Genomic DNA, 24861 nt, shown 5'->3' with positions numbered 1-24861 from the left:
ATTCTAATCTGTACAGTGTCCTCTAGAAGTGAAGGGTCAAAAGTCCTCAAACAGGTCCTCGGCTGCTGGACTTGCTGCAGCAGCGTCGACAGAGCTCTGTGGGGTCTGAGGCTTACTGGGTCCTGCAGGGGAGACGCTCCTGTAGCAACACACATACATCAAAGATTCAGAGATACAGAAGATGAGAGGAGCATCAGAGATACAGAGATACAGAGGATGAGAGGGACATCAGAGATTCAGAAATGGAAAAGATGAGAGGAGCATCAAATATTCTGAGATACAGAAGATGAGAGGAGCATCTAAGATTCTGACAGAGGAGATGAGATGGGCATCAAAGATACAGAGATACAGAAGATGAGAGGAGCATCAAAGATACAGAGATAGAGAAGATGAGAGGGGCATCAAAGATACAGAGATAGAGAAGATGAGAGGGGCATCAAAGATAGAGATAGAGAAGATGAGAGGGGCATCAAAGATACAGAGATAGAGAAGATGAGAGGAGCATCAAAGATACAGAAGATGAGAGGGGCATCAAAGATACAGAGATACAGAAGATGAGAGGGGTATTGAAGATACAGAGATACAGAAGATGAAAGGGGCATCAAAGATTCTGAGATACAGAAGATGAGAGGGACATCAGAGATTCAAATACAGGAGATGAGAGGAGCATCAAAGATACAGGAAATGAGAGGAGCATCAAAGATACAGAAGATGAGGAGCATCAAAGATTCAGAGATACAGAAGATGAGGAGCATCAAAGATTCAGAGATACAGAAGATGAGGAGCATCAAAGATTCAGAGATACAGAAGATGAGAGGAGCATCAAAGATACAGGAGATGAGAGGGGCATCAAAGATTCAGAGATACCAAAGATGAGAAGGACATTAGAGATTCAGAGATACAGAAGATGAGAGGGACATCAAATACTCACAGTATATGGGGGATGGGGAGTGGACAGACAAGGATAAGGGAAGATTGGAAAACTTGCTACTTGTTCCGTTCAAAGGAGACTGAACAATCACAGTCACAGGGCTCAAGGAATCCAGGTCCCATTGGTGGACAGACTGTTACTCCAGTTACTGGCAACAACTGGTTTACTATGCAAAAACAGCACTGACAGCGGTGTCAGTATCGTCAGAGAATTTCAGAGATGGAGAGGTTCCTCGAATCATCCGTTGCATAAACAAGTGTATTTGTTTTAATCAATTTTTTTCACTTTCACTTTATTTTTCATTTAAAAGGGCCACAGTAGAAATATGCGTGCTGTAAACATTCAAACACTAACCCTCTCACCTTTCACCTCGATGGCTTTTGTGCGAATGACTGGCAAAGACACACGAGGACCACCCACAAATAAGCTTTTCACTGGCCGTTTTCAATGCTTTCTGCAGAATTATGGCGTAAATGTCTCAACACACTTGGCACACGAAAGCATCTTCCGATACAAGAACCCCCATCATTTCTACTTCCAAACAAGCCTCACTTGTAACGACGACGAAACCTGAACGGGAACGAAAGAAGGAAAGTCTGGTGTGAGAAGAGAGAGGAGAGAGGCCCTGAGCTTGTTTAAATCATTACCAACTGCATGACAGAGAGAGCAACACTGCTGGAATCAGTTAACGGGGAAACAAGAGCCATGTTCAGTGCGGCGGGAAAGCAGCTCTATGGTGGCCACAGAAGACCACTGAAGACCACTGGAGACTTCCACACATGGCAGAGAGAGAGGGTGACATGATGAGAGCTGCTGTAACCTGGAGAGGTGAGGTTACATTGGGTATACGGGACAGGAACCCCCCCCCCCCCACAAACAGGATTGTTTTGGCTTATGACGTTAAACACCGCTTCGGTTTGGAGCGAGCTGGGCAGAGGGGATTCTTCTTCTTTGTGTTTGTATAAACAAAAGGGGGGGGGGGGGAAACAACTATTGTTTATATGTTCGGTACACCATATTGTACCGAGAACATGTTCCGAATTAACTCCACCAGTTGTATTCATGCTTTAGTTAATCGATCAACACATGAGAAATGAATCACAGAATTCGCCGTGGTCTTTTTATGATTGATCGCATATTTAAATAATGATGATTGTGATAATTGATGTTTAAATGTTGAATTAACATAAATAATGCATGATTTGACTCAATATGCAAGACTGTTTTCAGACTTTGGGACAATAAGTATGTTTATGTATAGTTGCTTTCAGACCTGGATTTTTATGATTTTGGCAATGTTCAGATTAAAGGTGCATTATGTAATAAATCTAAAAAGCAACTGGCTATAAACTCCTCCTAATATGTCACAGAGACTCAGGAATAATGTTCATATAACAAACTGAACTCACCAACAACAACAGTACAGACAAAATGTTTGCATTAAAAGAAATATTTTGCAGACTGCAAATCATGTTTTTGTTTTGAAATCATGTTTTGGCATGTGGCGCCACCTACCGCCGTCTACCAATCATTGCAGTCGGTAGAGTCTCAGCTGCCGAGCAACCACAGGTTGCCAGTTACGTCAGACAACGAAACTTATAAGACGTCGGAATTTTGAATTTGAACGTAGTAACCGTTTTTGGCCACATTCTTACACATGGCACCTTTAATTATATTGGTAGACAATAAATCAGTTGATTATTTTTTTGATTAGTCAGTTTATTCAGAACAAACACTAGTAACGTTATTGACAAAACTGAAAAATAGGCAATACAGCTACTCCAGTAATTAACCTCACTTCACGTTAGCAAACGTGTCTTATGACACAGTTTGGTACTTTTTGTAATTATTCCACCCACCAATATTTCTCCAAGTTAAAGTAGTTCCCTGGTGTCCTAGTAAACAACAGTCTGTGATTTGGTCAAAATACCATAAGGATGACGCACCACAGCAGTTCAATCACCCTGCCAAAACAGCCCTGTTCAGAACACTCGGTGTAGTAGTATCTCTTTAGGTCCACCTTAAAAAAATGTAAAACGAAACTTAAGGGACGGGAAATGACATCAGCCACAGAGGCTACTGGGCGCTAACAGCAGTTAGCATTTGGAAAAGTGATCATTTGCAGGCTCTAGCAGGCACATTGCCGTCATATATAACATGTATCCACTGGACAGATAAATCCTCTGGGGCTGGAAGTTTGTGTAGAACTCTGTGCTGCACTGTGGAGCCAAGAATAGAACTTTTCGCTGAGCACTCTAGCTTGTTTTACGGACAAAGCGGAGCTCCGCGAGACAACGATTCCAGGAATTTAGCGCATTGTGACGTCTCAATGAGTGCGGAAATCAATGACTGAGGAGGACCACAAAAACATGAGTGAGTCATCTTTTTTCACACTTTGCCGACTGATAGGGCCTCCAGAGTCCCAAATATAAGGATTTAAATGATTAAAAAAGTTGAAGATAGATATATGTAGAGAGAAGGAGACCTGCTTTCATTCTTTCAGCTTAAATAGTGTAGTGAAGGAGCACAGAAGAGACTCCAGGACTGAAGTGATGGAAAACTTTCAGGTTACCCTAATGAACACGAGTCTCATGACTTTCAGCTGGCATTTAACTGCAGACAGCTTCACACTGAACATACTGAACACATCTGTTGTAAAAGTCATGTTACATACTGTCGTCCTTGTGTTTTTCTGTATACATGTATATTTTGCCTTTATTCCATAGTTCAAACATCTCCCAGTTTGGAGATCAATTACGGTTATCTATGTATCTATAGATTTTACAGCTCGGTGGAATTGTACGTTTGAGGGCAGCAGCTCATACAACAACCTATAAAAACTGTGCTGGTCAGAGCAGGGCAAAAATGCAAACACACAGTTAAAACTGTACCAGTCCTGTGTCTTGCAGTTATTATCTGTGATGGCTAGGAGCAAAGTTTGATTGCTTACAGAAGTATTTCCCATGAAAAGGAGGATGAGTGTTCCCATGCAACTTTCGCCTGGTTCCTTGAGTTAAAAAGGGGATTAACAACACAACCAACAGTGCAATAATAAACCCAGAGAGGGCACACATCATTGTCAGCTGTACCAACCAAGAAACAAAACTATCCCTTTGACATGTTGCTGTCTGGTTGTGGGGCAGCGCTACATGTGGAAGCTCACAGGAAGAAGAAAGTCTTTTTTATTTAACCTTTATTAAACTAGGTATTTCCCAAATGTTGAGCAATCCCTGTAATTAGTCATCCCGGTCATATAGCCTTCACTTTCTGTTCTGTCTCCTCCTAAAGATGTTTTACAGGAAGGCAGAAGCTGGGTGTAGAGCTGCCAGCAGCTCTTGCTCCCCACGTTTGCCACCTCAGACAAAGGTCTCTGCTTTTACAGTCAGTGTTTGCCAGTTTGGGACTGGGGTGTGATTAACAGATCACAGTTGCTCATAGACATACTGCTGTTTCTTGTTGCAGCCTGAGTTGGTAATGAGCACTGCTACTAAAATATTGGCAGTAGCTGGGGATGGATGGCACCACTTCACAGCTGAACTAATGCTAGAAGATGTTCATCATTTGGATGTTTGGTACATCTTTTGGTACATCATTTGGATGTTTGGTACATCCTTTGGTACATCATTTGGATCTTTTGGGACATCTTTTGGTACATCTTTTCGATGTTTGGTACATCTTTTGGTGCATCTTTTGGTGCATCTTTTGGGACATCTTTTGGTACATCTTTTGGATGTTTGGTACATCTTATGGTGCATCTTTTGGGACATCTATTGGTACATCTTTTGGATGTTTGGTACATCTTATGGTGCATCTTTTGGGACATCTTTTGGTACATCTTTTGGTGCATCTTTTGGGACATCTTTTGGTACATCTTTTGGATGTTTGGTACATCTTATGTACATCTTTTGGGACATCTATTGGTACATCTTTCGGTGCATCGTTTGGATGTTTGGTACATCATTTGGATGTTTGGTACATCATTTGGACGTTTGGTACATCCTTTGGTAGATCCTTTGGGACATCTTTTGGTACATCTTTTGGGACATTATTTGGATCTTTTGGTACATCTTTTGGGACATCTTTTGGTCAATCATTTGGATGTTTGGTACATCTTTTGGTCCATCATTTGGATGTTTGGTACATCATTTGGATGGTTGAAGATGATGGTACATTCACCCTTTGCTGGACAGCTATAGAGACAGCGTTAGATTGAGACTTGTCTTTGGAAGAATTCTTAAATAACCACACCCAGAAAGAAAAACTGCCAAATAGGAGACACGGAAACAAGAGCAGTAGTGTCGTGGGGTTTCTGGGTGTGAGGCTGTGGGGGCTTCAGAGCTGTGTGACTCAGCATAGTCTACCGTAGACACAACAGAGAAAAAAAGGTTAGGACTTTGAGAACAGTGACCGACTTTGGCCACTCATTTCGTGTCCAAGAACCCACTTAGAAGTACCTCTGCCTCTGCAGCACTGTGTTCAGACTACAGAATAATGTTATTCATCGACATCCAAAAATGTAACTTTTGGTTAACCCACAATGAAAATACAAACTTCCTAACTGACTTCTTGCACACAGCTTTGTTTCAATTTGGCGAAAGGTAGTGAACATTGAACGTAAATTACATTTAGGAAGAATCACTCATTTTCTACTGCTTTATATATGAAGGTCACAGGGGGCGGAACAAAGGTGGGGGTGATGATGACCTGATCACTCTCCTACGGCTCATGCAACCAGTGGCTCCCCTCAAAATCCTGTTGAGTATCTGCAGCAGTAAGATTTAACTTCCTGACATAAATACCCTTTCTGTGGAGGCTCTCACCTCACACCTGGATAATCCCGTGGATCCACTGACCACTCGCATACCAGCAACTGTTAAAATAAACCTTTTTATCTAAAACTCAGTCTTGAGGTGTTTTTTTTCTGATTTTAGAATGATGAGCCGTGACAGGAACCTCCTGCCCGCTGGCAGAAACAGCAGCGTGCCGGTGGTTTTTGCAGCACTACGTCACTAATGATCAGGTGTAGATCCACAAAGTGGACGATTAGGTCTGAACACACCCTTAAAGATGTGTCGCAAATAAAACACTTGGAACTAGGAACGTGGGGTATAACCTCAAAAACGTCCTCAAGCAAGTATGAAGCCTTTTGTCTACAATTAAGTAAGTTTGTCAACAAATGCGGGAAGTAATTTCAGGAAAAACTCTACACAGCGTGTTTTCTGAATCATTCCAACTCTCATTACATGTACAGGAAAAACCTTTCTCTGCACGGAGACGTTGTCCAGGTAAGTGAGAATACACCTATTGGAATTAATTCAACTCTGAAAACATATCATGAGGACAACATTACACCATGTGGAGAGATTCCTAATGGTTTCCACACACTAATTAGTGGAGCTGTGCATTCACAAAGTCCACAGTGGAAAAGGAGTCTCTTCTCCCTGGCAGCAGCAGCTGGGCTGCCGACAGCCACAGCAGCATGTGTTTGTGTGGTTAAAGAAATACACCAGACACTTGGATTATTGAAACGATAAACCTGCTGGACAACACTTTCGCTCTTTTATCATCCGATTGCGATATTCCTTCTCAGAGGAATGCTGTTGACGTGATAACGTCCTGAAGGTGTACAGCTGGCCTTTCTCTTTAGGCGTAAGAGAAGGGGACACGAGTGGAAACTGCTGTCACAACTGCTAACCCTCAGGTGAGTGATGGAGTAAGAGCAAAGATAAACCCAAGCCAATTAAAACATAAGGTAAAGAACGTCCATGACTGTGTTTCTCAGTATAGCAGTTATTTCTGTTGTTGTTTTTACGTCCAACATTCCCTTGCTTCCTGTTTGTGTGTGTGTGTGTGTGTGTGTGTGTGTGTGTGAGAGAGAGTGGGATGGGGGGGGGGGGAAGCCACAGTGTTTTGGTAATAGAGGTTGCACACTAGAGCTTTAAAACTCAAGGAAACCCCCGTTGTCCATGATGTTTTGGCATAAACAGCAACATCAAGGCAAACAAAAAAAAAATGAATCAAACAAAAGCACAAACAGAATCATTCAAAACAGTTGCAAGCGGTTAGGGCACGGTTATTCAGTAAACACCTAATACGTCAAAGTGAGACAAAAGAATTTCGCTTTTGGCATTTAACAAGCGGACTGGGACCGTTTTCATCAAAGCTGGGAAGGCAGGATTGAAACGACCAACCATCACACACCAGCTGTGTTGTGATGTGATTTGAAGACGAGACAAATTTCCATGTAATAAATAAAAAATGTTCCAGGTCAAAATGTTTTTAACGTGTCTGCTGATTAGTGGGTGCGCATCGTTTGTCCATGGGGTTGCCAGGACGATAGAACTCTATTTGCCTTGAATGACTGAGAAAAGCCATCACAAACATTCCCATTTGAAACACATGTTTTGTGGGAGTTTATTTACCATTCAATAATACAAAAAACAAGGGAAAATGAACTCAGAGGTTAGGACTAGGGGTGCAATGGTTCTACAAGCCCACGGTTCTGTTTGTATGGTGCTTTTGGGTCAGTTTCCGGTTTGGTTCGGTTTTTATATTTTGCACATCGAGGAGCACGAAAAACATTGTGTTCACATGTTCACAGTCTCGTATTTTGTTTTGTCCAAAAATAACGTGTTCTACACTCTTAGAAATAAAAGTGCTAAGTAGAACCACATATGGTTCTTCAGCTTGTCCTCATAGGAGAACTATTTTTGGCTCCAGGTGGAACCTTTACCCTTTTGGAGGGTTCCACCAACAACCCTTTTTAAAAAAAAACTTTTATTCAGGAAAGGGGTTTTAAAGGGTTCTCTGGATCAAAATGGTTCTTACTGGAACCATCAGTGAACCCTTGAAGAACCCTTGAAGAACCCTTGAAGAACCCTTTCTTTGGGAAAGGGTTTTTCAGAAGCAAATGGTTCCAGGTAGAACCTCACCCCTTGTAGAAGGACCCTTTTGGAACCCTTATTTCTAAGAGTGTATTCAGACATGGTGACGCGACATAAAGCGCAAAATCAATTCAACCAAAAGTGGCATTACATGTAAATAAAAAAGTGCCAAATGCCAAAACCCTAACTCTATCCTAAACCAAATTCTAACCCTAGCCCGAAAACCAGGTCTTAACCCCCAAAAAGCTCTTTAAAGAAGTGAGGACCAGCCAAAATGTCCACAAGCTGTATGGTTTATACCATTTTTGGTCCTCACAAAGCCCAAAATACAAGAACACACTTTGATGGACCATGTGGATCTTCCAATATGTCCACCTTCACCCGCGTTAACAGTCCTTTACTCATCAGCTCTTAAGTCTACTAAAATGTCTGACTTTCACACAGGAGCATGAAGGTCTCCTTGTTCTGGACACTTTTGAAATCTCCCACATTTAAGCACCGAAAAGACAGGAGACAGCAGTCTTCAACCTGGTCTACCATCTCAAACATTAGGAGGCAGGGTCAATGATGGGCAGCAGAGTCCAGGAGGTTCCTGTCCTGCAGGCTGGTGGACCCTGATTCACCCACATAGCAGATCTTACGACATAAGAATGTTATCAGATCGTTATAAAACGAGTGGGTCCTCAAACAGTTATGATCCTGGGCCTGCAGCCAGGTTTCATATTATTTTTAGGACCCACCAAGCTTCCAGTAGATGTAGGTGTAGCAAAAACAGCTGCTTGTCATAACCCAGCCATCCCACACGATGCAACAACAATCCTACTGTTTTCCAGCCATTTGACTCCACAGCGGTACAGGGCAGGCATCGCTGTGTGGTCTGAAATGGAAAAGCTGCTACATGAGCAAATGTCATTGAAGCCTTGACCTCTTCTCTGACCTCTGGAGAAAGAAACGCAGTGTCTTTAATGGAAACATATCTGCATCTGATGGGAGTCCCTGACACTCATCAGCTCTAGTTTCTTCTCCTGAAGTGGCCTCTGTAGTAGTCTCTGGCAGTGTTTGGGCTCAATGATGTTAATGTTGTCTTCAACATCTCTAACTGCTGCTTTTCCGAGTATTCGCAACCTCCCACCATTTCATCAGAGAAGAACCTGTTTTTCATAATGCATTTTGGGCATTAAGCCCAATTCATACTCCTGCGTAAAGTGCTCTACGTCGGTTACGGAGACCCCTCTTCGTCGCCGGAGAGCCCGTTGGAGAGCCTCTCCGTCGTCTCCGGCTGCATGAAACATTCTTGAAGTGTCCGTCACTCCGTCAAGGGGCACGACAAGGGCTGCGATTGGTCCTCAGCCAGTCTCTGGGCGGCATCAACTGTTATTTTGACTCACGTCCTCAGCGACAGTTCTCTTGTGTGCAGTAGGTTCGCGAATCGCGAGCGAGCGACTGAGCGCTAATCGGTAGTTCGTTCAACAGTCTGGCTAACGTCGTTTTAGACGAAGATTCACGGGTGAGTCGCAGAACACGGCAGTTCCACTTCCCCGGGGCCGGCTAACGCTCGCCGCCGAGCTCAACTGAACCGATAAAAGTAACGAAAATCAGTTCATGAAGCGATTCCATTCAGCAGGAACAGGTTCAACTCTGGCCTTTTGGAGAAAACCTCCAAAGTGCGATAGAAAGAATCCAGAAACATGAACACCTGCCTCCGCAGAGACTTTTACATCCCAGATTTAAACCGACTCCGCAGCATTCCACACCTCTGCAACTCGTTTCCCAGCTGCTCGTCAGCTAACCTCCACTCTCGGATCAATGAAGGCACCGATAAAGCCACGACAAACCCTGCAGAAAACAAGCTTGAACAGTTGGAAACAGAAGATCGATGACGATCATGGACACGTTCAGAGAAGAATACAGATGTGGTCATGAATTCACTGATCCACGGTTAGTAGAGCTGGGAACTTCTTCGATTGTCCCATGACAAACAACCCCATTTTTACAGGGTCTTGTGTTTCCAACGATGCTTAAATACAGTTGTCGGACCAGCTATCAAAACAACAACCTCGAACTATGCGAATGTTTGAGTCCAAAGGTTAAATTTCCTAGAGAGCCGCTGCAGATTTGGTGTAATTGCCCGACGTAAAAGAGTTCTATGGCGTGGAATTTTTACGATGTTTGATTTTCCCCATTCATTCACAAGGAGGAAAGAGGGAGAGAAAAAAGGGTGAAGGCAAATGCAAGACAAGACAAAAAGGAGGAACTGAAGAATGAAGAAAGTATGAAGTGAAGTAGTTCTACATCTGCTGATTTTTGCTCGACTGTAAAAGAGGGAAGTGTGTTTTTAAAGTTGGAGCAGTAAAGAGCATTTATGTCTTAGTGCTACTTCGGTTCACACCCTGGCTACACCAACACTTTTAAGTATAACTGTAAGAACCGTTTATGAGCGAGCAGACCCTTCCACAAAAGATATGGAGAGACATAATAAAACCATCTTTTCACACACAGAACAAATATTAAAGGGGCCATATTATACCCTATTTCTCCAAGTTCCCCGGTGTCCTAATTTGGTCAAAATACCATAAGGATGAAGCACCACAGCAGTTCAATCACCCTGCCAAAACAGCCCTGTTCAGAACGCTCCGTTTAGTAGTATCTCTTAGGTCCACCTTAAAGGTCCACCTTAAAAAAAACAGGAAATGACATGAGCCACAGAGGCTACTGGGAGCTAACAGCAGTTAGAATTTGGGAAAGTGATAATTTGCAGGCTCTAGCAGGCACATTGCCGTCATATATAACATGTATCCACTGGACAGATAAATCCTCTGAGTCTGGAAGTTTGTGTAGAACTCTGTGCTGCACTGTGGAGACAAGAATAGAACTTTCTTATGGTTTTTGGATACCGTTGCCCTCGCCAGCACTCTCGCGTGTTTTATGGAAAAAGCGGAGCTACGAGACACAAAAGTTCCAGGAATTTAGCGCATTGTTTTTTAGTGTTTTATATCCTGTACTTACACTGAGGACCACAAAAACAGGAGTGAGTCATCTTTTTTCACACTTTGCCGACTGATAGGGCCTCCAGAGTCCCAAATATAAGGATTAAAATTATTCAAAAAGTTGGTTTTGCATAATATGTCCCCCTTTTTAAGCTGACTCAGTGAGACACACCTGTTAATGGCATTACATGGTTTTAAAGGTAATCACATCCATACCTCTTCCCTGTGGAGGTCTGTGGGGTTTGCCTTTTAATTGCGGGGTCAGAGGGGGCGAGGTGACGAAAGCGGCGTTTGCGACAGGGAGCCACATCAGTGATGTCCTTCAGGTTGTCATCCAGTGGGCTCGGAGTCGTGGAAACTGTGGAAAAAGTCATTATTTAGTCAGGGTTTTATTACACTGATCAACCCTTTCTTGGGGAAAGGGTTTTTCAGAAGCAAATGGTTCCAGGTAGAACCTCAGCCCTTGTAGAAGGACCCTTATTTCTGAGAGTGTAGTCTGTGTTTTATCAAGATTACAGTTATACACAGTTGGCATTTGAAAGTCCTCAGTGTTGTATCGGTTCATCCCCAATAGCAACAGAAAAAAAAACACAAATTCTTCAATATTTTCCTCCTCAGAAAAAGGGGAAGGCCCAGGACACAGGAGCACGTACATCACAAAAAGTCCAGACAAACATAGATTGGGCAATTTAATGTGTGAGAAAGTGGAAAAAAAAAAAATCTACTGGGATGAGGGAAGGAAAAATCCCCTCTCAATTCCATGTTCTGCTGAAATCCATCGGCACATTAGTCGCGTCCAGGTCACACGGGAACGCGAGTCAACGCGTGACACCAGCGTCAGTCGCTGCTTGTATTTAAAGGTGTTTGGAGCTGTCAGCTCACAGAGCCACTGAGACTCTGTATTATGTAACTCCTCGGTGATGTCATTCTCAGTTTCCAGGCACAAAAAAAAAAACACAGAGTGGGCAAACATATAACGCTGCTGCCATGACGACAGCGAAAACGTAAACTTTACAGCATTATATTTTGACGTGTTGTGCAGGAAGTTACAGTAATGCTGAGACCAAATATTAAACGCTAAAAAATACAAGGAGAAAATGCTTTTTTGTTCCGTCTGTGAAGGTTCTGTGTGACATAAAAAGGTCAACTGGAAAATGGCAGATATTAACAAGCTGAAAAGAGGCCGACACACCTTATTCAATAAATCTATTTCCATACTTGGACCAGTCCAGGGTTGCCGGTTCGAATATCCACTAGGTCAAAGGGCTGAGGTATCCCTGAGCAATTGGCCCACAGTATGGGTTAAATGCAGAGGAGGAGTTTCCCTAGGGGGATGAATAAAATAGTACAACAAAAAAAACGGGGAAATATACTGACTGACGTTACAGCAGGTGTTTTCCCTTCCCTTCCTGTGATTTAATGCTGACTAACCTGTTCAAGCTTCTGCAGATGATGTGTTAACATTCCAGTCTGAGAAGTGACATTATTTTGATTTAGAGAACACATTTACACAGAGACTACAGAGTCTGTCATGACTACCAAAACAACGTCCTGGAACTATGGTTTCTGGAAAAGTCTCCCCTTCCTACGGAATCTTGTCTGTTTTTGCTGTACACAAATCCTGAGACACCGAGGCTAATTCTCTTTTAAGGGGTTCATATTATACCCTGTTTCTCCAAGTTAAACTAGTTCCCTGGTGTCCTAATGAACATGTCTGTGACATGCTTTGGTCAAAATACCATAAGGATGAAGCACCACAGCAGTTCAATCACGCTGCCAAAACAGCCCTGTTCAGAACACTCGGTTTAGTAGTATCTCTTTAGGTCCACCTTAAAAAAATAAGTAAAACAAAACTTAAGGGACATGAAATGACATCAGCCGCAGAGGCTACTGGGAACTAACAGCAGTTAGCATTTGGAAAAGTGATCATTTGCAGGCTCTAGCAGGCACATTGCCGTCATATATAACATGTATCCACTGGACAGACAAATCCTCTGAGGCTGGAAGTTTGTGTAGAACTCTGTGCTGCACTGTGGAGACAAGAATAGAACTTTTCACAGACTTCTGGTTTTTCGGATACCGTTGCCCTCGCCAGCACAGGAATTTAGTGCATTGTGACGTTCCAATGAGTACGGAAGTCCCAAATATAAGGATTTAAATGATTAAAAAGTTGATTTTGCATAATAGGTCCCCTTTAAAGACATGGTGCACAGTGGGGATACCATCTCAAGAATAGAATTTCTCAATACAGTTGCCACTTTATCTCACCATTAGACAGCCTTTTCTGGCTGGGATCCGAAGCTTGTGTTCCTTTGTAAACAGCTCACTCTTTTGCACCACAGTCCATATATAAAATCCACAATTTTACATCACAGAACAAAGGAGTTGTTTATCCACTCTTGCTTCCATCAGGAACTTCAAATATCAAATATTATTTTGGTATTCATGCATATTTTTTGGAGGAACCTGGAGAACAACCACAGGGAGAAAATGCAAACACCTGGACCAGGACGTGAACCAGCAACATTCTTGCTTTGAGGCAACACTGCTGGACAGAAGCTCCTCCTACATCTCTGCAATAGTTGTATGAGATGCTCACTAAGCATCAGCACCTTATAGTATAACCATAAAGCCAAACAGTCTTACCACAGATCTGTGAAGAGGCAGCTGGGGTCATCTTCACTTCTTCTGGCTCCTCATCAGTGCTCCCTCCATATTCATCGTCCTCCTCTTCCTCACCAGTGTTCTGCTTTGATATTATTGGATCCCTTTTATTTTCACCATCAGAATTCCTACAAGAAGAGACCAGAAATGCTACATCGGTGTTTTGGCTCAACAATACGAGGCAACCGTTAAGCTTAGCTAAGCTACAAAGCTTATACTTTGACATGATTTACACTGTACTGTAGCATACTCATTTAAAACATGTCTGGGACAGGGAAATACAAACATCTGGTTTGGCATCTTTTTGACACAAAAAGTACAATGTTGCGGTGTGTTCCATTTGTAGCCGGAAATCTGAATTTCCGACTTGGAAACTCAAATGCTATACTTCAAATACTGCTACTGTTACCATTCATAGCACTTGTGTTTTAACCAAAGACATGTAGCTTTGCTGCTTGTGTGCAAAAAAAACCCCAAAGAACATTGCTATCAACTGGTATTGCTAACAATGGCTAGCTCACAACATTGGTTTGCACCCATTATTTTTTCCCTTTTCAAACTTCTCAAGTAGAATTCAGTGAACTCTGGGTTGATGTGACTCAACATTCTCATTCTCTACTCTATAATATTGATAAAGGCAAAGGCAAGAGCGCTAACTACTACACGTTAGCGCTCTTGCCTTTGCAGCAAGAAGACCCGGGTTTCGAGCCCCGCTTGGAACAAGGCTTTTTCTGCAGGAGGTCACTTTCTCTCCCCGGGTTCTCCGGTTTCCTCCCACAGTCCAAAAACATGCAATAACATGCAATAATGGATGGATAAGGTCGATTCATTTTAGTTCACTCAAGGCCAAACAAGATTTGAGAAATCATATTCAAAAGAACAGCCTAAAAACACAGTGCCTCCAGCTCAGGCTGTCAGAATTGAAAGAACATGAAAGCATCAAACCTGGATGGCTGCAAGTGTGAGACAGTTTCCTGCAGACTGCGGATCTTTGCCTTTTTCTCATTCAGGATGAGGACAAACTGTGAATAGAGCTCGGCCTCCAAGGCCTCCTTACCATGGGCATACAGCGTCAGTCTGGGAAACAAAGAAAAACGAGTGTGTCACGCATTGTTAATTTCCTACTATGAAGCAAGCATGTAGATAAAAAAAAAAATCGGTTTCTACAGCAGTCAGCACAAAACACAGAAGGAATGGCATCCTTTCTAGAATGTAAAGCCCACCATAGTTCCCTGACACTGGCACTTAGGGAAGGGAAGTCATCGTGGAAGTTTTTGTAGAGATTGAGCTAGTTTCAAGGTTGGCGCTAAGTGTACGATTTTCGGGTATTAACCAAAATATAAATAATGAGCAAGCTGGGAGCAGAATATTCTAATAAAACATTCAATAAACAGATGATTATCTTCGTCATCTTAAAGACTAATCTTCAGAATTGGAGGTCTTGCAGTTGCCTCGGTTCTCCTTGGAGTGACTAACTGCTCTGCTCATACACTCATATGTCGGTCAAAAGTCTGTCCTTATTCGTGATCGGGTGGAATATAGTTTACTGGCATTAGTCATTAGTCAAAATCCATCACGGGGGGGGGGGGGGGGGGGGGGTCCTGTGATGGATTTCCAGGGAACTGAAACTCAAAGATTTCAACATTTGTGTGTCGTTCTCTAGTTCCTTAGTTTTAATTTCAGTGACTCAAAGACCGACCGATTCTATGATCGCGTTTTTCCTGGCATTCATCAAGTTTTTGTTGTATTCTGGGGGAAAAAAAGGCTCAGTTTCTGGCTGCTTTTCTCCACATGACGTCAAGCTTTGTATGAGAATATACTGCAGGCTTTTGTCTCATGGGATTATTTACACCTTACATTCAGTTGACTGTCGGGGTGGAGCCGTACCATTTTACTCCACTACCCCAACGGAAGGGTGCCAAATAATTTTTTCCTCATAGAAATGCAAAAACATACTGAATCGTTCCAATTGGTGGAAACACGGACAAATAAATTGCTGGACTTATTCCATCACACTCTGAAATGACCCTGAGGTGAGGTGCTGCTTTGTGGTGTTCCGTGTGTGTGTTTACTCTGCAGTGATGCGCTGCTGTTCTTGTCTCAGTCTCCAGTTTTTGTCCTCCAGGCTCTGGTTCTGGTGCTCCAATGTATTTCCCCTCTGCAGAGTGTGGATCAGTAACTCCCTCACAGCCCCTGCCGGCTCTGGGACGGATATCAGGACCACAGAACCCAGCCTGAACTGGGAAAAAAAAAAACAATAAAGGTCAAAATGTGCCTTTATCTCGTAAATCATATATTACTTTATGCATTTCTGACCAACCAGCCGGGTGTGAACTGTGATGTCAAGATAGCTCAAGACACTAGAAAAGCACTCGGAGAGCGCAGACCTCCGCCAATGCAGCTCAGATCCCTCGCCCCTCCCCTCCACGGATCACGCCCAAAATGTAATCATTTGTTCCTGGTCCTATTGCGGACATTTCCTGAAAATTTCATCCATATCCGTCCGTGACTTTTCGAGGTATGTTGCCAACAGTCAGACAAACAAACAAACTCCAGCGAAAACACCTCCTGGCAGTCAACAAACAAACAAACAAACAAAAAAAAACATTTGGAAGAAGAAAACAACAACAACATGGGACTCAGTGTCAATGTTAGTGGTCAGCCTGAAGCCATTCATCTGACTCTGGAGTGAATGAAAGTAAGCACAGCTTAATTTAGCTCAACAGTTTACTAGCATATATTTAGCTTCCCACTGTAGTTTTTGACCCAGCCACTGACACATGTTTTATTTACCAGGAAAGTCTGGAAATTGAGATTAGAAACCTTTTTCAAGGTAGTCCTGGCCAAGATGGGGTCAACAACGGAATGGGTCAGGTGTTGGAAATGCGCTCGCTAAGACAATGGCGCAAAGTTTGTTAGCGTTGAGAGAACCAATAGAAAAGTGGAATCACAATGCTATTAGCGATGCACTCCTACAGGAAGGGATCGAGTGGATTTTCAATGCCCCTTCTGGGTCGCCCCTTCATGGTACAGTTTGGGAGCGTTTGGTAAGGTCAGTTCGTAAAGTGTTGAATTCCATTCTGAGAACGCAAAACCTTGATGATGAAGGGCTTCATACTGTTCTTTGTGACGCTGTGGCTATCATTAACAACAGGCCCTAATCAGGCCCCGAGTCTACGCCCCTGTTGCCGGTAATCCCCCCCCCCCGTGTTTAGCCCACAGATGATGGTAGAAGTCCTGGAACTGATGGCATGGGCACCAAGAAGTAGGCAAAAGGAAACTACTTTGGGCGGGGTACTGGTATGAGCTGCTATTATTAAGGATGAACCTGTAGTTGGACCTTTTTGGGGTTGAAGATGGACTTCAAATCAACTCAAACCTACTGCCAGTTTTTAGAAGATAATTTATATTGGACAAAGGATGTTCAAGATGGAGCTGCCAGGCCAGAGGAAAAGGGGAAGACCGGAGAGAAGGTTCATGGACTTAGGCAAGGACGGGTAGGGCAAGATGGAGGCAGATGATCCGCTGATAGCGGGAGACTTTTATTGGGTTAGGGTTAGGGTTAGCACACCATTAACTCAAATCATTCCAATGAACCTCCTAAGCAATCATTCAATGATTCCATTATGACATAACTTAATGATGTCACATTTAATGATCCTAAAATGACATCACATATGTTTAGCATAAGAGATAAAAGGCTGATCCAGTCTTCATGAAAGGCAATTCAGTGGAAGTCATGCAACATTCCGTAGTCCAGCTGATGCAAAACACCAAAAAAGAAGATAACTTTTTTTAGAAGAAGACCATGGACGCAGACCAAGAGGACAAAAACAGTACTATTGAGGAGAACATGGAAGGTACAACATTTGTGTTATGTCCTGATGATGATGATGAGGGCACCGAAAACCCTGCAAGTAGGGGGGACAACATTTCTGGGACACCCAGTGGTGAAGGAGATGATATTGGGGGGAAATCCACTGGAGAGAGGTACAACAACTTCTTTGGTGAGGGGGACGATAACACAGGGAGCCTCAACAATGATCCTGGGAACACGGGTTTTTTCCTAACTGGGGATGGTGAAACAGAGAGGAGTGGCGGGGAGGAAACAGAGAACCCCACCGGCGAGGGTGGCACAGAGAAGCCCGCGAGTGAGGACTCGGTGGTCGTGACCATTGATGTGGAGGCAACGCTAACGGAAAAGCCGGAGCTTCATATGTACCTTATTATGACAATCCACCATGTCTTCTGCAAGGCCGGCATACTGCGCGACATCCCTGCCGAGATGACGGCCAAGCACGTCGAACGTCTGGTGTTCTGCACAGTGGAAAAATTCAAGCATCCAGTGGAGCGCATTCCAAACATCGGCAAGTACAAGCCGGTGGCTCGCGACGTCTATAAAGATCTTCGGAAAACCTTCGGCGACAAGACGAAAACCATGCTGATCATGGAAGACCTGGGCGTAGAGGACATCATTGCTAGCAGCATACAGAAACACACCGTAAAGTGGTTGGACCGAAAAGAACGGAATTTTACAGCTATTATTATCAGCAGCAGCTTGGCCGTCTGCATCACACTTATATTGGCAGTAGCAGCCGCTGTAACGGGAGGCTTTTCCTCACCACCGTTTTCCTCCGTTTTTGTCATGTTGACATCCTTAATGGCTAAAATTTGAGATGCAAACTTTTTTTATTCCCACTCTACCTGACTCTTGGGTTCTGTTGAGGGCTACGGCACACGACAGACGACGTGTGCATTGGCAAGCCTGGCTACTGCCATAGGTTGAATTCTTTAGAAAACAGTGACACTGACGCACAAAAAGAAGCCAAACACTTATGGCATAGATGACATAGCTGAAAAGGATTAAATAAGCCTGACCCAATACTAGAACGCTTTTAAGTGTTAAGCAAGTTTCTTTTGTACAGATGACATATTTTCGCTTCGTATTTCATAGGCTGTTTTAAAAATGTTCTATATAAATAAATTCTGACCTTGCAAGATTTTTTGTGTCGCACAAATAGCTATGTGCTTTAAAGCACGACTGGCACACATCGCACCATGAACAGCAAGCTGTTGTTTTGAACTCCCAAAAGCAGCATCTACCCAATCGTGTATAAAGGGGGGTTTTAAAAATAACACGGTTGGCCAAAGTGTCTGTACAGTTAAATCCGTAAAAGACAGGAAAACGCAGGCAAAGAAACATCTCGTGAAAAGCGTAAGTAGTACGACACATTTAACAACATTTAAATGTGATGTTTTTGATGTTTAATACTTTTGAAAAGTAGTTTGATTTTGCCTTTTTACTGTCATCAGTTGCAGGACTTCTTCTACCATCATTTCCAAGAGTGCATCAGGATAAAGCACGGATGACTATCGCCCGGTAGCTTTCACCTCGATAGATATGAAATGCTTTGAGCAGGCGGTCATGGCTTATATAAAAAGAGCAATACGGACATTATTCTGGGCCCATACCAGTATGCCAACAGTCATCCACCCTGCTCTTTCCCACCTATGGAATTGGGGGACGGGCCTTCAAAATGGTTTCCCTGCAGATACTTGTCAGTACTGTACCTTTCTCTGCAACTGGGTCCTGGACATTTTGACACACCAGCCAAAGACCATGTAAACGGATTTAACATGTCTTATTGGACCGATAAGGTACATGGACGAAGAAACCCACTTTCGGGTAGCAAATTTGCTGAACCTTCTACGCCGTGTGCTACCTCATATGAATCATCAGGGCACCCACCGCATGCCCGTTGATGCCGCCCAGAGACTGCTGGCTGAGGACCAATCGCAGCCCTTGCCGTCTCCGTTGACCCTTGACGAAGTGACGGACACAAATATTTCGTGCAGCAGGACAGAGAGGCTAGGCTCTCCGGCGACGTAGAGGGGGCTCCGTAACGGATCTACACTCTAAGAAATAAAAGTGCTAGTAGAACCATATAAGGTTCTTTGGCTTGTCCTCACAGGAGAACCCTTTTGGAGGGTTCCACCAAGAACTTTGGGACTCTTTGGGAAAGGGATTTTCAGAAGCAAATGGTTCCAGGTAGAACCTCAGCCCTTGTAGAAGGACCCTTTTGGCTTCAACCAACGGCATCTCGTCCTACCTCATCACCCTGAACACCCACTCGCTCCCCAGGGTTGCGTCTTAAGCCATCTGCTGTGCACACTATCCAGTGCCTGCTCAGCTGAACACTTGGGCTTCCTTAATGTGACATTTGCTGATGACAAAGCACGGTGGGACTGATATACCAAAAACGAAGAGTCCGTGCACCAGACCAGAATGACCACTGTATCAATGTGGGAAAGACGTCAGTCCACATCTCCTGGACCACAGACACCGCCAACAACGTTAAGAACCTATTTCCTCAGGAGGCTGAGAGAGGTCGGTCTCGACACACCAGAGAGTACGCCTTACCTTTCCTACTACCACTTGGTACGGGAACAGTTCTGTAAAAAGCAAACGTTTGCACCAGCCTCCCTTCGATTGCGGACATAATATGTCAGCAGGTGCAGGAGCAGTAAAGCCTACATCATGGGGGACCCCACCCACTCGACCCATAAACTGTTGACTGCACTGCTGTGCTGCTATGATTGTATTATATCTTGCTAATCTGTTGTTTTCTGAATTATTAGAGACATGGTTTTTATTAATGTATTATTTATTTAATATAATATAACATTATTTATTATTTTTATTGTTGGCTTTTGTTAGTATTATCGTTATTATTATGAGGACAAATTTAATTGACATGAGCAAACGTGTATATAACAATAAAGGAAAAAATAACTTTGAACCTTGAATGTTCTTTATAAAGCAGGCAGGAACACATTTTGCTGTGAAAATGTCATTGTGAAACTCATCCCACTTTATTTTTTTTACAGAAAAACTTACTGACTTTTAGAATAATAATCAGGAAAATAGTAGCATTTTTTTTTCTTTTACATATAAGTCATTTTTCTGTGATCTAACACTATATCTATATAGACTATAGATATAAATACTATAAAGACTATAAAATCTAATTTCTAAATCATGCTAAATGCTAAGACTTGCAACACATTTATCTCAGAAGAAGGTTTGGTCTCGACAGCTTTCACTGTTTTTCTAATGTTGGGGATCAGATCATGCAAAGATCATGTCACATGCATCTTGGATAGAGACAACACGGCCCTGCTCAAAGACAAGAGAGCCATAAAACTGTCTCAAGATCCCTTATCATTCACACGTCGGGGTGAAACCCACCTCAGTGTGGCCTCGTGTGTCTCCAACAACTCAAAGCCAGGTTTCTCCTCTTCCTCCTCACTATCTTCTCTTCTCCATCTCACCAGAGGACACCGACTCCTCTTCTCTACCCTGTCCTTTTGGGGGGAGGAAGGACACCTCTCCAGTCAGGCCATCCAAGGTCCAGACATTAGCTCTTCAACTAAAGATCCTTCAGTACAGAGCTAAATAAAGGTCCCAGCAGCAAGAGAACCCTCTGCAGATCTCCAAGCAGGCCTACTTGAAGTAGCCTGTTATGCTCCCATCAGAGACAGTGAAATCCACATTATACTTCTCCGACTGCGTAATGCGTTATCCGACTGCGTAACCATGGCGACCCCTTGAGCCTTCATACTTCTGCATCGTGGACGGATACGCGCTGCAATTTCCCTCCCGATCAGTAGGGGTCGCTGCGCAAGGTTGCTATTTCGTCCGAGAGAGAAGGACTGTTGTTGTTGAAACAGTTGCCGTTTCTCACTTTTCTGTGTCACAGAATGCAGTTTTAAGATAATTTGCGGCGAGAAATTAGCCATTTAGAGTCTAAACATGTGGTGTGTGTATTAAGATATGACGTATTTATAGTTTGGCAGCAAAGTTGTCGGTGGTGCGCATCAGCTCCGGCTCTGGACGCTCGGTGCGCACTGTGAGCCGGCACAGAGCAGCTTAGCTCGGCCTGTCCTGAGGACCAAACACGAGACCTTGCCGTCTCCGTTGTCCCTTGACGGAGTGACAAACACGACGCAAAAGGCTCTACGACAGGCTCTGTGTCAACACAGAGGGCTCTGCGTAACCTACGTGCAGGATCAACCAAGGAATAACTAACTAACTAACTTTGTAAGGAGGAACAGACACCAGAATATACAGTTCCTGGACAAACACACACTCAAAAGGACACTTCTTGCATCTTTCAAAGACTTGTGGTACATTTCCACCGGCTCTACTCACCTCGGCACGGTTAAGTTGCCTTTCCACTAGCATTTTTTTAGTACCTGCTCTGGCGAAGTTTCAAGCGCGAGGAGGAAAAAAAATATCCTCTGATAACATCTTACAGCACAGCTCTCAGTGAACAGACTGCCGGAAAAATTGATAATTAGAAGAAGAAGAAGAAGAATAGTGTGAATGCTGGCCCAGCATTTACTTCGGTAGACTAATTATAGGAAATATTTTTGCATGAATACAGCACGACTCAAACACACCTGCTTGGTATGCTAATCAACTCGGGTAACACCTGCACATGTCCGTGGATCTGTTCTTGAGAGAGGGGGCAGCAAGTAGGCATTAAAAGAAAGCCTGTCATCATGACATACATATTTATATGGTGAAATCCCTGAAAACACATTACTGCACACACTTCTAATTTCCCTTTTTACCGCAACAGACACACACATCACGTGGCAAAAAAGGATACAAGGAACCCACGAAGCCGATGGTCTCATAAACAGTAGAATGGACAAACACCATCTGGTTGCGGAATTCATCATCACTGTTTTACGCAACAAGCGCAAACCAGAACATTGTTATTCTTTAAGTAGTTCACGTTTTTTTTATGACATGTGGTTGTCTTAGGAACTGGACACTAGGAAAAAAAACTGATTTTAGACACTTAACAACAAGGTAACGTCATAAATCTATAATCTTAGGCATGTTTTTTCCCCCCATCAGGAAACGTGTGTGTGTTATTTGAAAACTGCTAGCTTTCCTGGCACCAAAGTACACAGTACAACAACTGCCCCAGGCTATTGAAGCTACCGTGTTGGCCGATCAGTGCCGTCTGGAAAACTCGAGCCATTCCAACCGCATGGAAGAGCGCTAGCACTATCTGAGACAGTGCGAGTCTGTTCTGCATTTTATGGATGAGATGTTTGTTGTGGATGTTTACTTGTTTGTGCTTTATAAATCAAATTGGACTGGATTGGATTTATTCAAAAAAAGAGAAGGATTTGCAGACCATCAGTCAGTCTAGACTAGACTGTGGAGAGGGAAGATTTTCTTTTCAGCCAAGTCCAAGAACATGGTTGCCACTGTTCAAGATCTGGTGTTACCAGAACACCCTCTCCCAACAATTTCATCCACTAATGGCTTGGCTTTCCCACAATGCCTTTTCCAACGTGGCGCCGTTTGGCAGAAGCGTTCTGACGCTCACACTAAAATCCATCTGATCTGACCATCCAAAACACCAAGGTCCAGGTCCTAACATTGGTTTGGTCCAGGGTAAGTGGGATGCAGTAGTACAAGCCATTAGCCATTTGAAGCACAGGGAGATTGTGGGACTGTATGTCGGTGTCATACTCACCGAGATGTCCTTCTGCACCTTCTCGTATCCCAGCGTAACCGTGGAGCCGTGGTTTGGAGAAGATGGCATCAGGGTGAAGCTGTAGATGACGGAGCTCTCAGTCCCAGTCAGCGCCTGCTGAAGGTCTTGGATGTACCGCTCCTTCTGCATCTCCAGCTCCTCTGCCTCACCAGACACAGCCGCCTCACTCACTGCACACAGAGTATACGTCCAATGTGGGTCAACGACACATACAAGTTTACGATATGGACCTTTCCAGGTCATGATCTTCTTCAGTAGTTGGCTGTAGGCAACTGGACTTGCTTGGTATTTAACCTCTGAGGCTCGTTTGAGAATCGTTTAAACAGCAAATCGTTCACCCCTCCCAATTTAAGGTTGTTACCTGGTGTGAATGGGTCGTTAGGGTCACCTGAGAGTCTTTTAAATGAGTACAGGTGAAGAGAGGGATGTGTGTGTGTGTGGTCAAACAGGAGAGGTTTTCCAGGTCTATATGCCAATCTTGGTGTAAAACATGCCAGTGATGTGTTGCATGAGATCTTTACCTTCTCCTCTCCATGCATTCTGTCCATCGGTCAGCAGCAAGCAGAAGCCCAAACCCAAGTCCGGCCCACGCCAGTCCACTCGCAGGAAGTAGACGGAGTCAGGCTTGGAGGAGATGGGAATTTCCTGCACAGAAGTCGGCATCTTCGCAGAAAAGAAAGACATGCAGAGCTTCAGTTCTTTCAGTTCATTGTTGCTTTTCTCTACTAGCAGTTAACATGTTCGAAGGGTCCCCCGTCGTACAGCACAGAATCCTTTAGGTTGCAGAAATGTCAATCATATGACATCACAAATGCTGAATGTCATGACAACTGGGACGTGACCGACTGCATTAAAGAAACTTGACAGACTTCCACTTTTATTTTTGTATAGTAATGAGGTACTTGTTTGTTCTGTAACCACAGACCGGATTGCGTCTGTGGTTACAGAACAAACTGGTATGTTAGACCAGGTGCACGCGCCGATCATGACGCCTATAATTACACGATTTTCCTGGCATCTGCGGCCTGCTGTTCACGGCGCCAACCAACACTTGTAGCGTCAAGCATCAAATTCAGAGCAAATATGACCAAAAGCTCTTAAGAGCGGGGGCTGGTTGTACCGCCTAACGTCTTTGACATGCTGTTGAATGTACAGTACGTGTGATTTACACAGAGAACAGAGGATGTTGCTGTTTCTTTACCTCGTTGTTTCCCCTTGTTTGACAGAGTCAGAATGTGTTGAAGTAAAATTTGAACAAGATTTGAACCTCTATTGGAACCTCAAAACAGCTTTAGACTTTTATTACCTGTCGATTACACACAAACATGTACAGACCGCGTGCTACACTGAAGGTTGTATAATTGTTAAACACTACTTTCATGTAATGACAAAAGCGAGCAGGACTGTTGCAAAAATGATTATTCCAACACCTTTTCAACCATGTCATCAGAGCTCTGTAAGCACTGTAATGCACTAACACACACAGCCTCTTATTTAGCTGTAAGTACAGGCTACAACAGCAGAGAGAAGCACGGACACGTGTTTTTGTGCAGCTTCGTCTTTTAACAACATCCGTTTCACAGCTGCTTCACAACTAAACACATACGCAGGACAAGGAACATAAAACAGTGTACAAAACCAAACTGTACTAAACTGTGTGCGGTTGTTCCTGAAGGCGGTCTACACACACACACACACACACTGAAGACACACCGCGTATGTATGTATGTGTTTGTGTGTTTGTTTGTTTGTTTGTTTGTGTGTCTTTTCGTTCCTACCTTCGACTCTCAGCTGGACCGGGCACTGCCTGTTAC

The 24861-nt window shown here is 43.5% G+C and overlaps 1 protein-coding gene across 1 annotated transcript; it reads right to left on the bottom strand.

Moving 5' to 3' along the window:
- Positions 1-24861, bottom strand: xrcc4 (X-ray repair complementing defective repair in Chinese hamster cells 4). The gene is made up of 8 exons (XM_083896326.1): positions 24826-24861; positions 23569-23710; positions 23027-23217; positions 15539-15705; positions 14412-14543; positions 13449-13594; positions 11019-11160; positions 1-139 (listed from the first exon to the last, which is right to left on the bottom strand). The coding sequence occupies exons 2-8, from the start codon at positions 23708-23710 to the stop codon at positions 37-39; spliced, it is 1023 nt and encodes a 340-aa protein (XP_083752452.1). The 5' UTR covers positions 24826-24861; the 3' UTR covers positions 1-36.

Source organism: Microchirus variegatus (assembly GCF_963457635.1).
Source record: "Microchirus variegatus genome assembly, chromosome: 1".
Classification (NCBI taxonomy): Eukaryota; Metazoa; Chordata; class Actinopteri; order Pleuronectiformes; family Soleidae; genus Microchirus; species Microchirus variegatus.
Note: the sequence above shows the minus strand (reverse complement) of the source record. Positions and strands in the feature narration are given on the sequence as shown.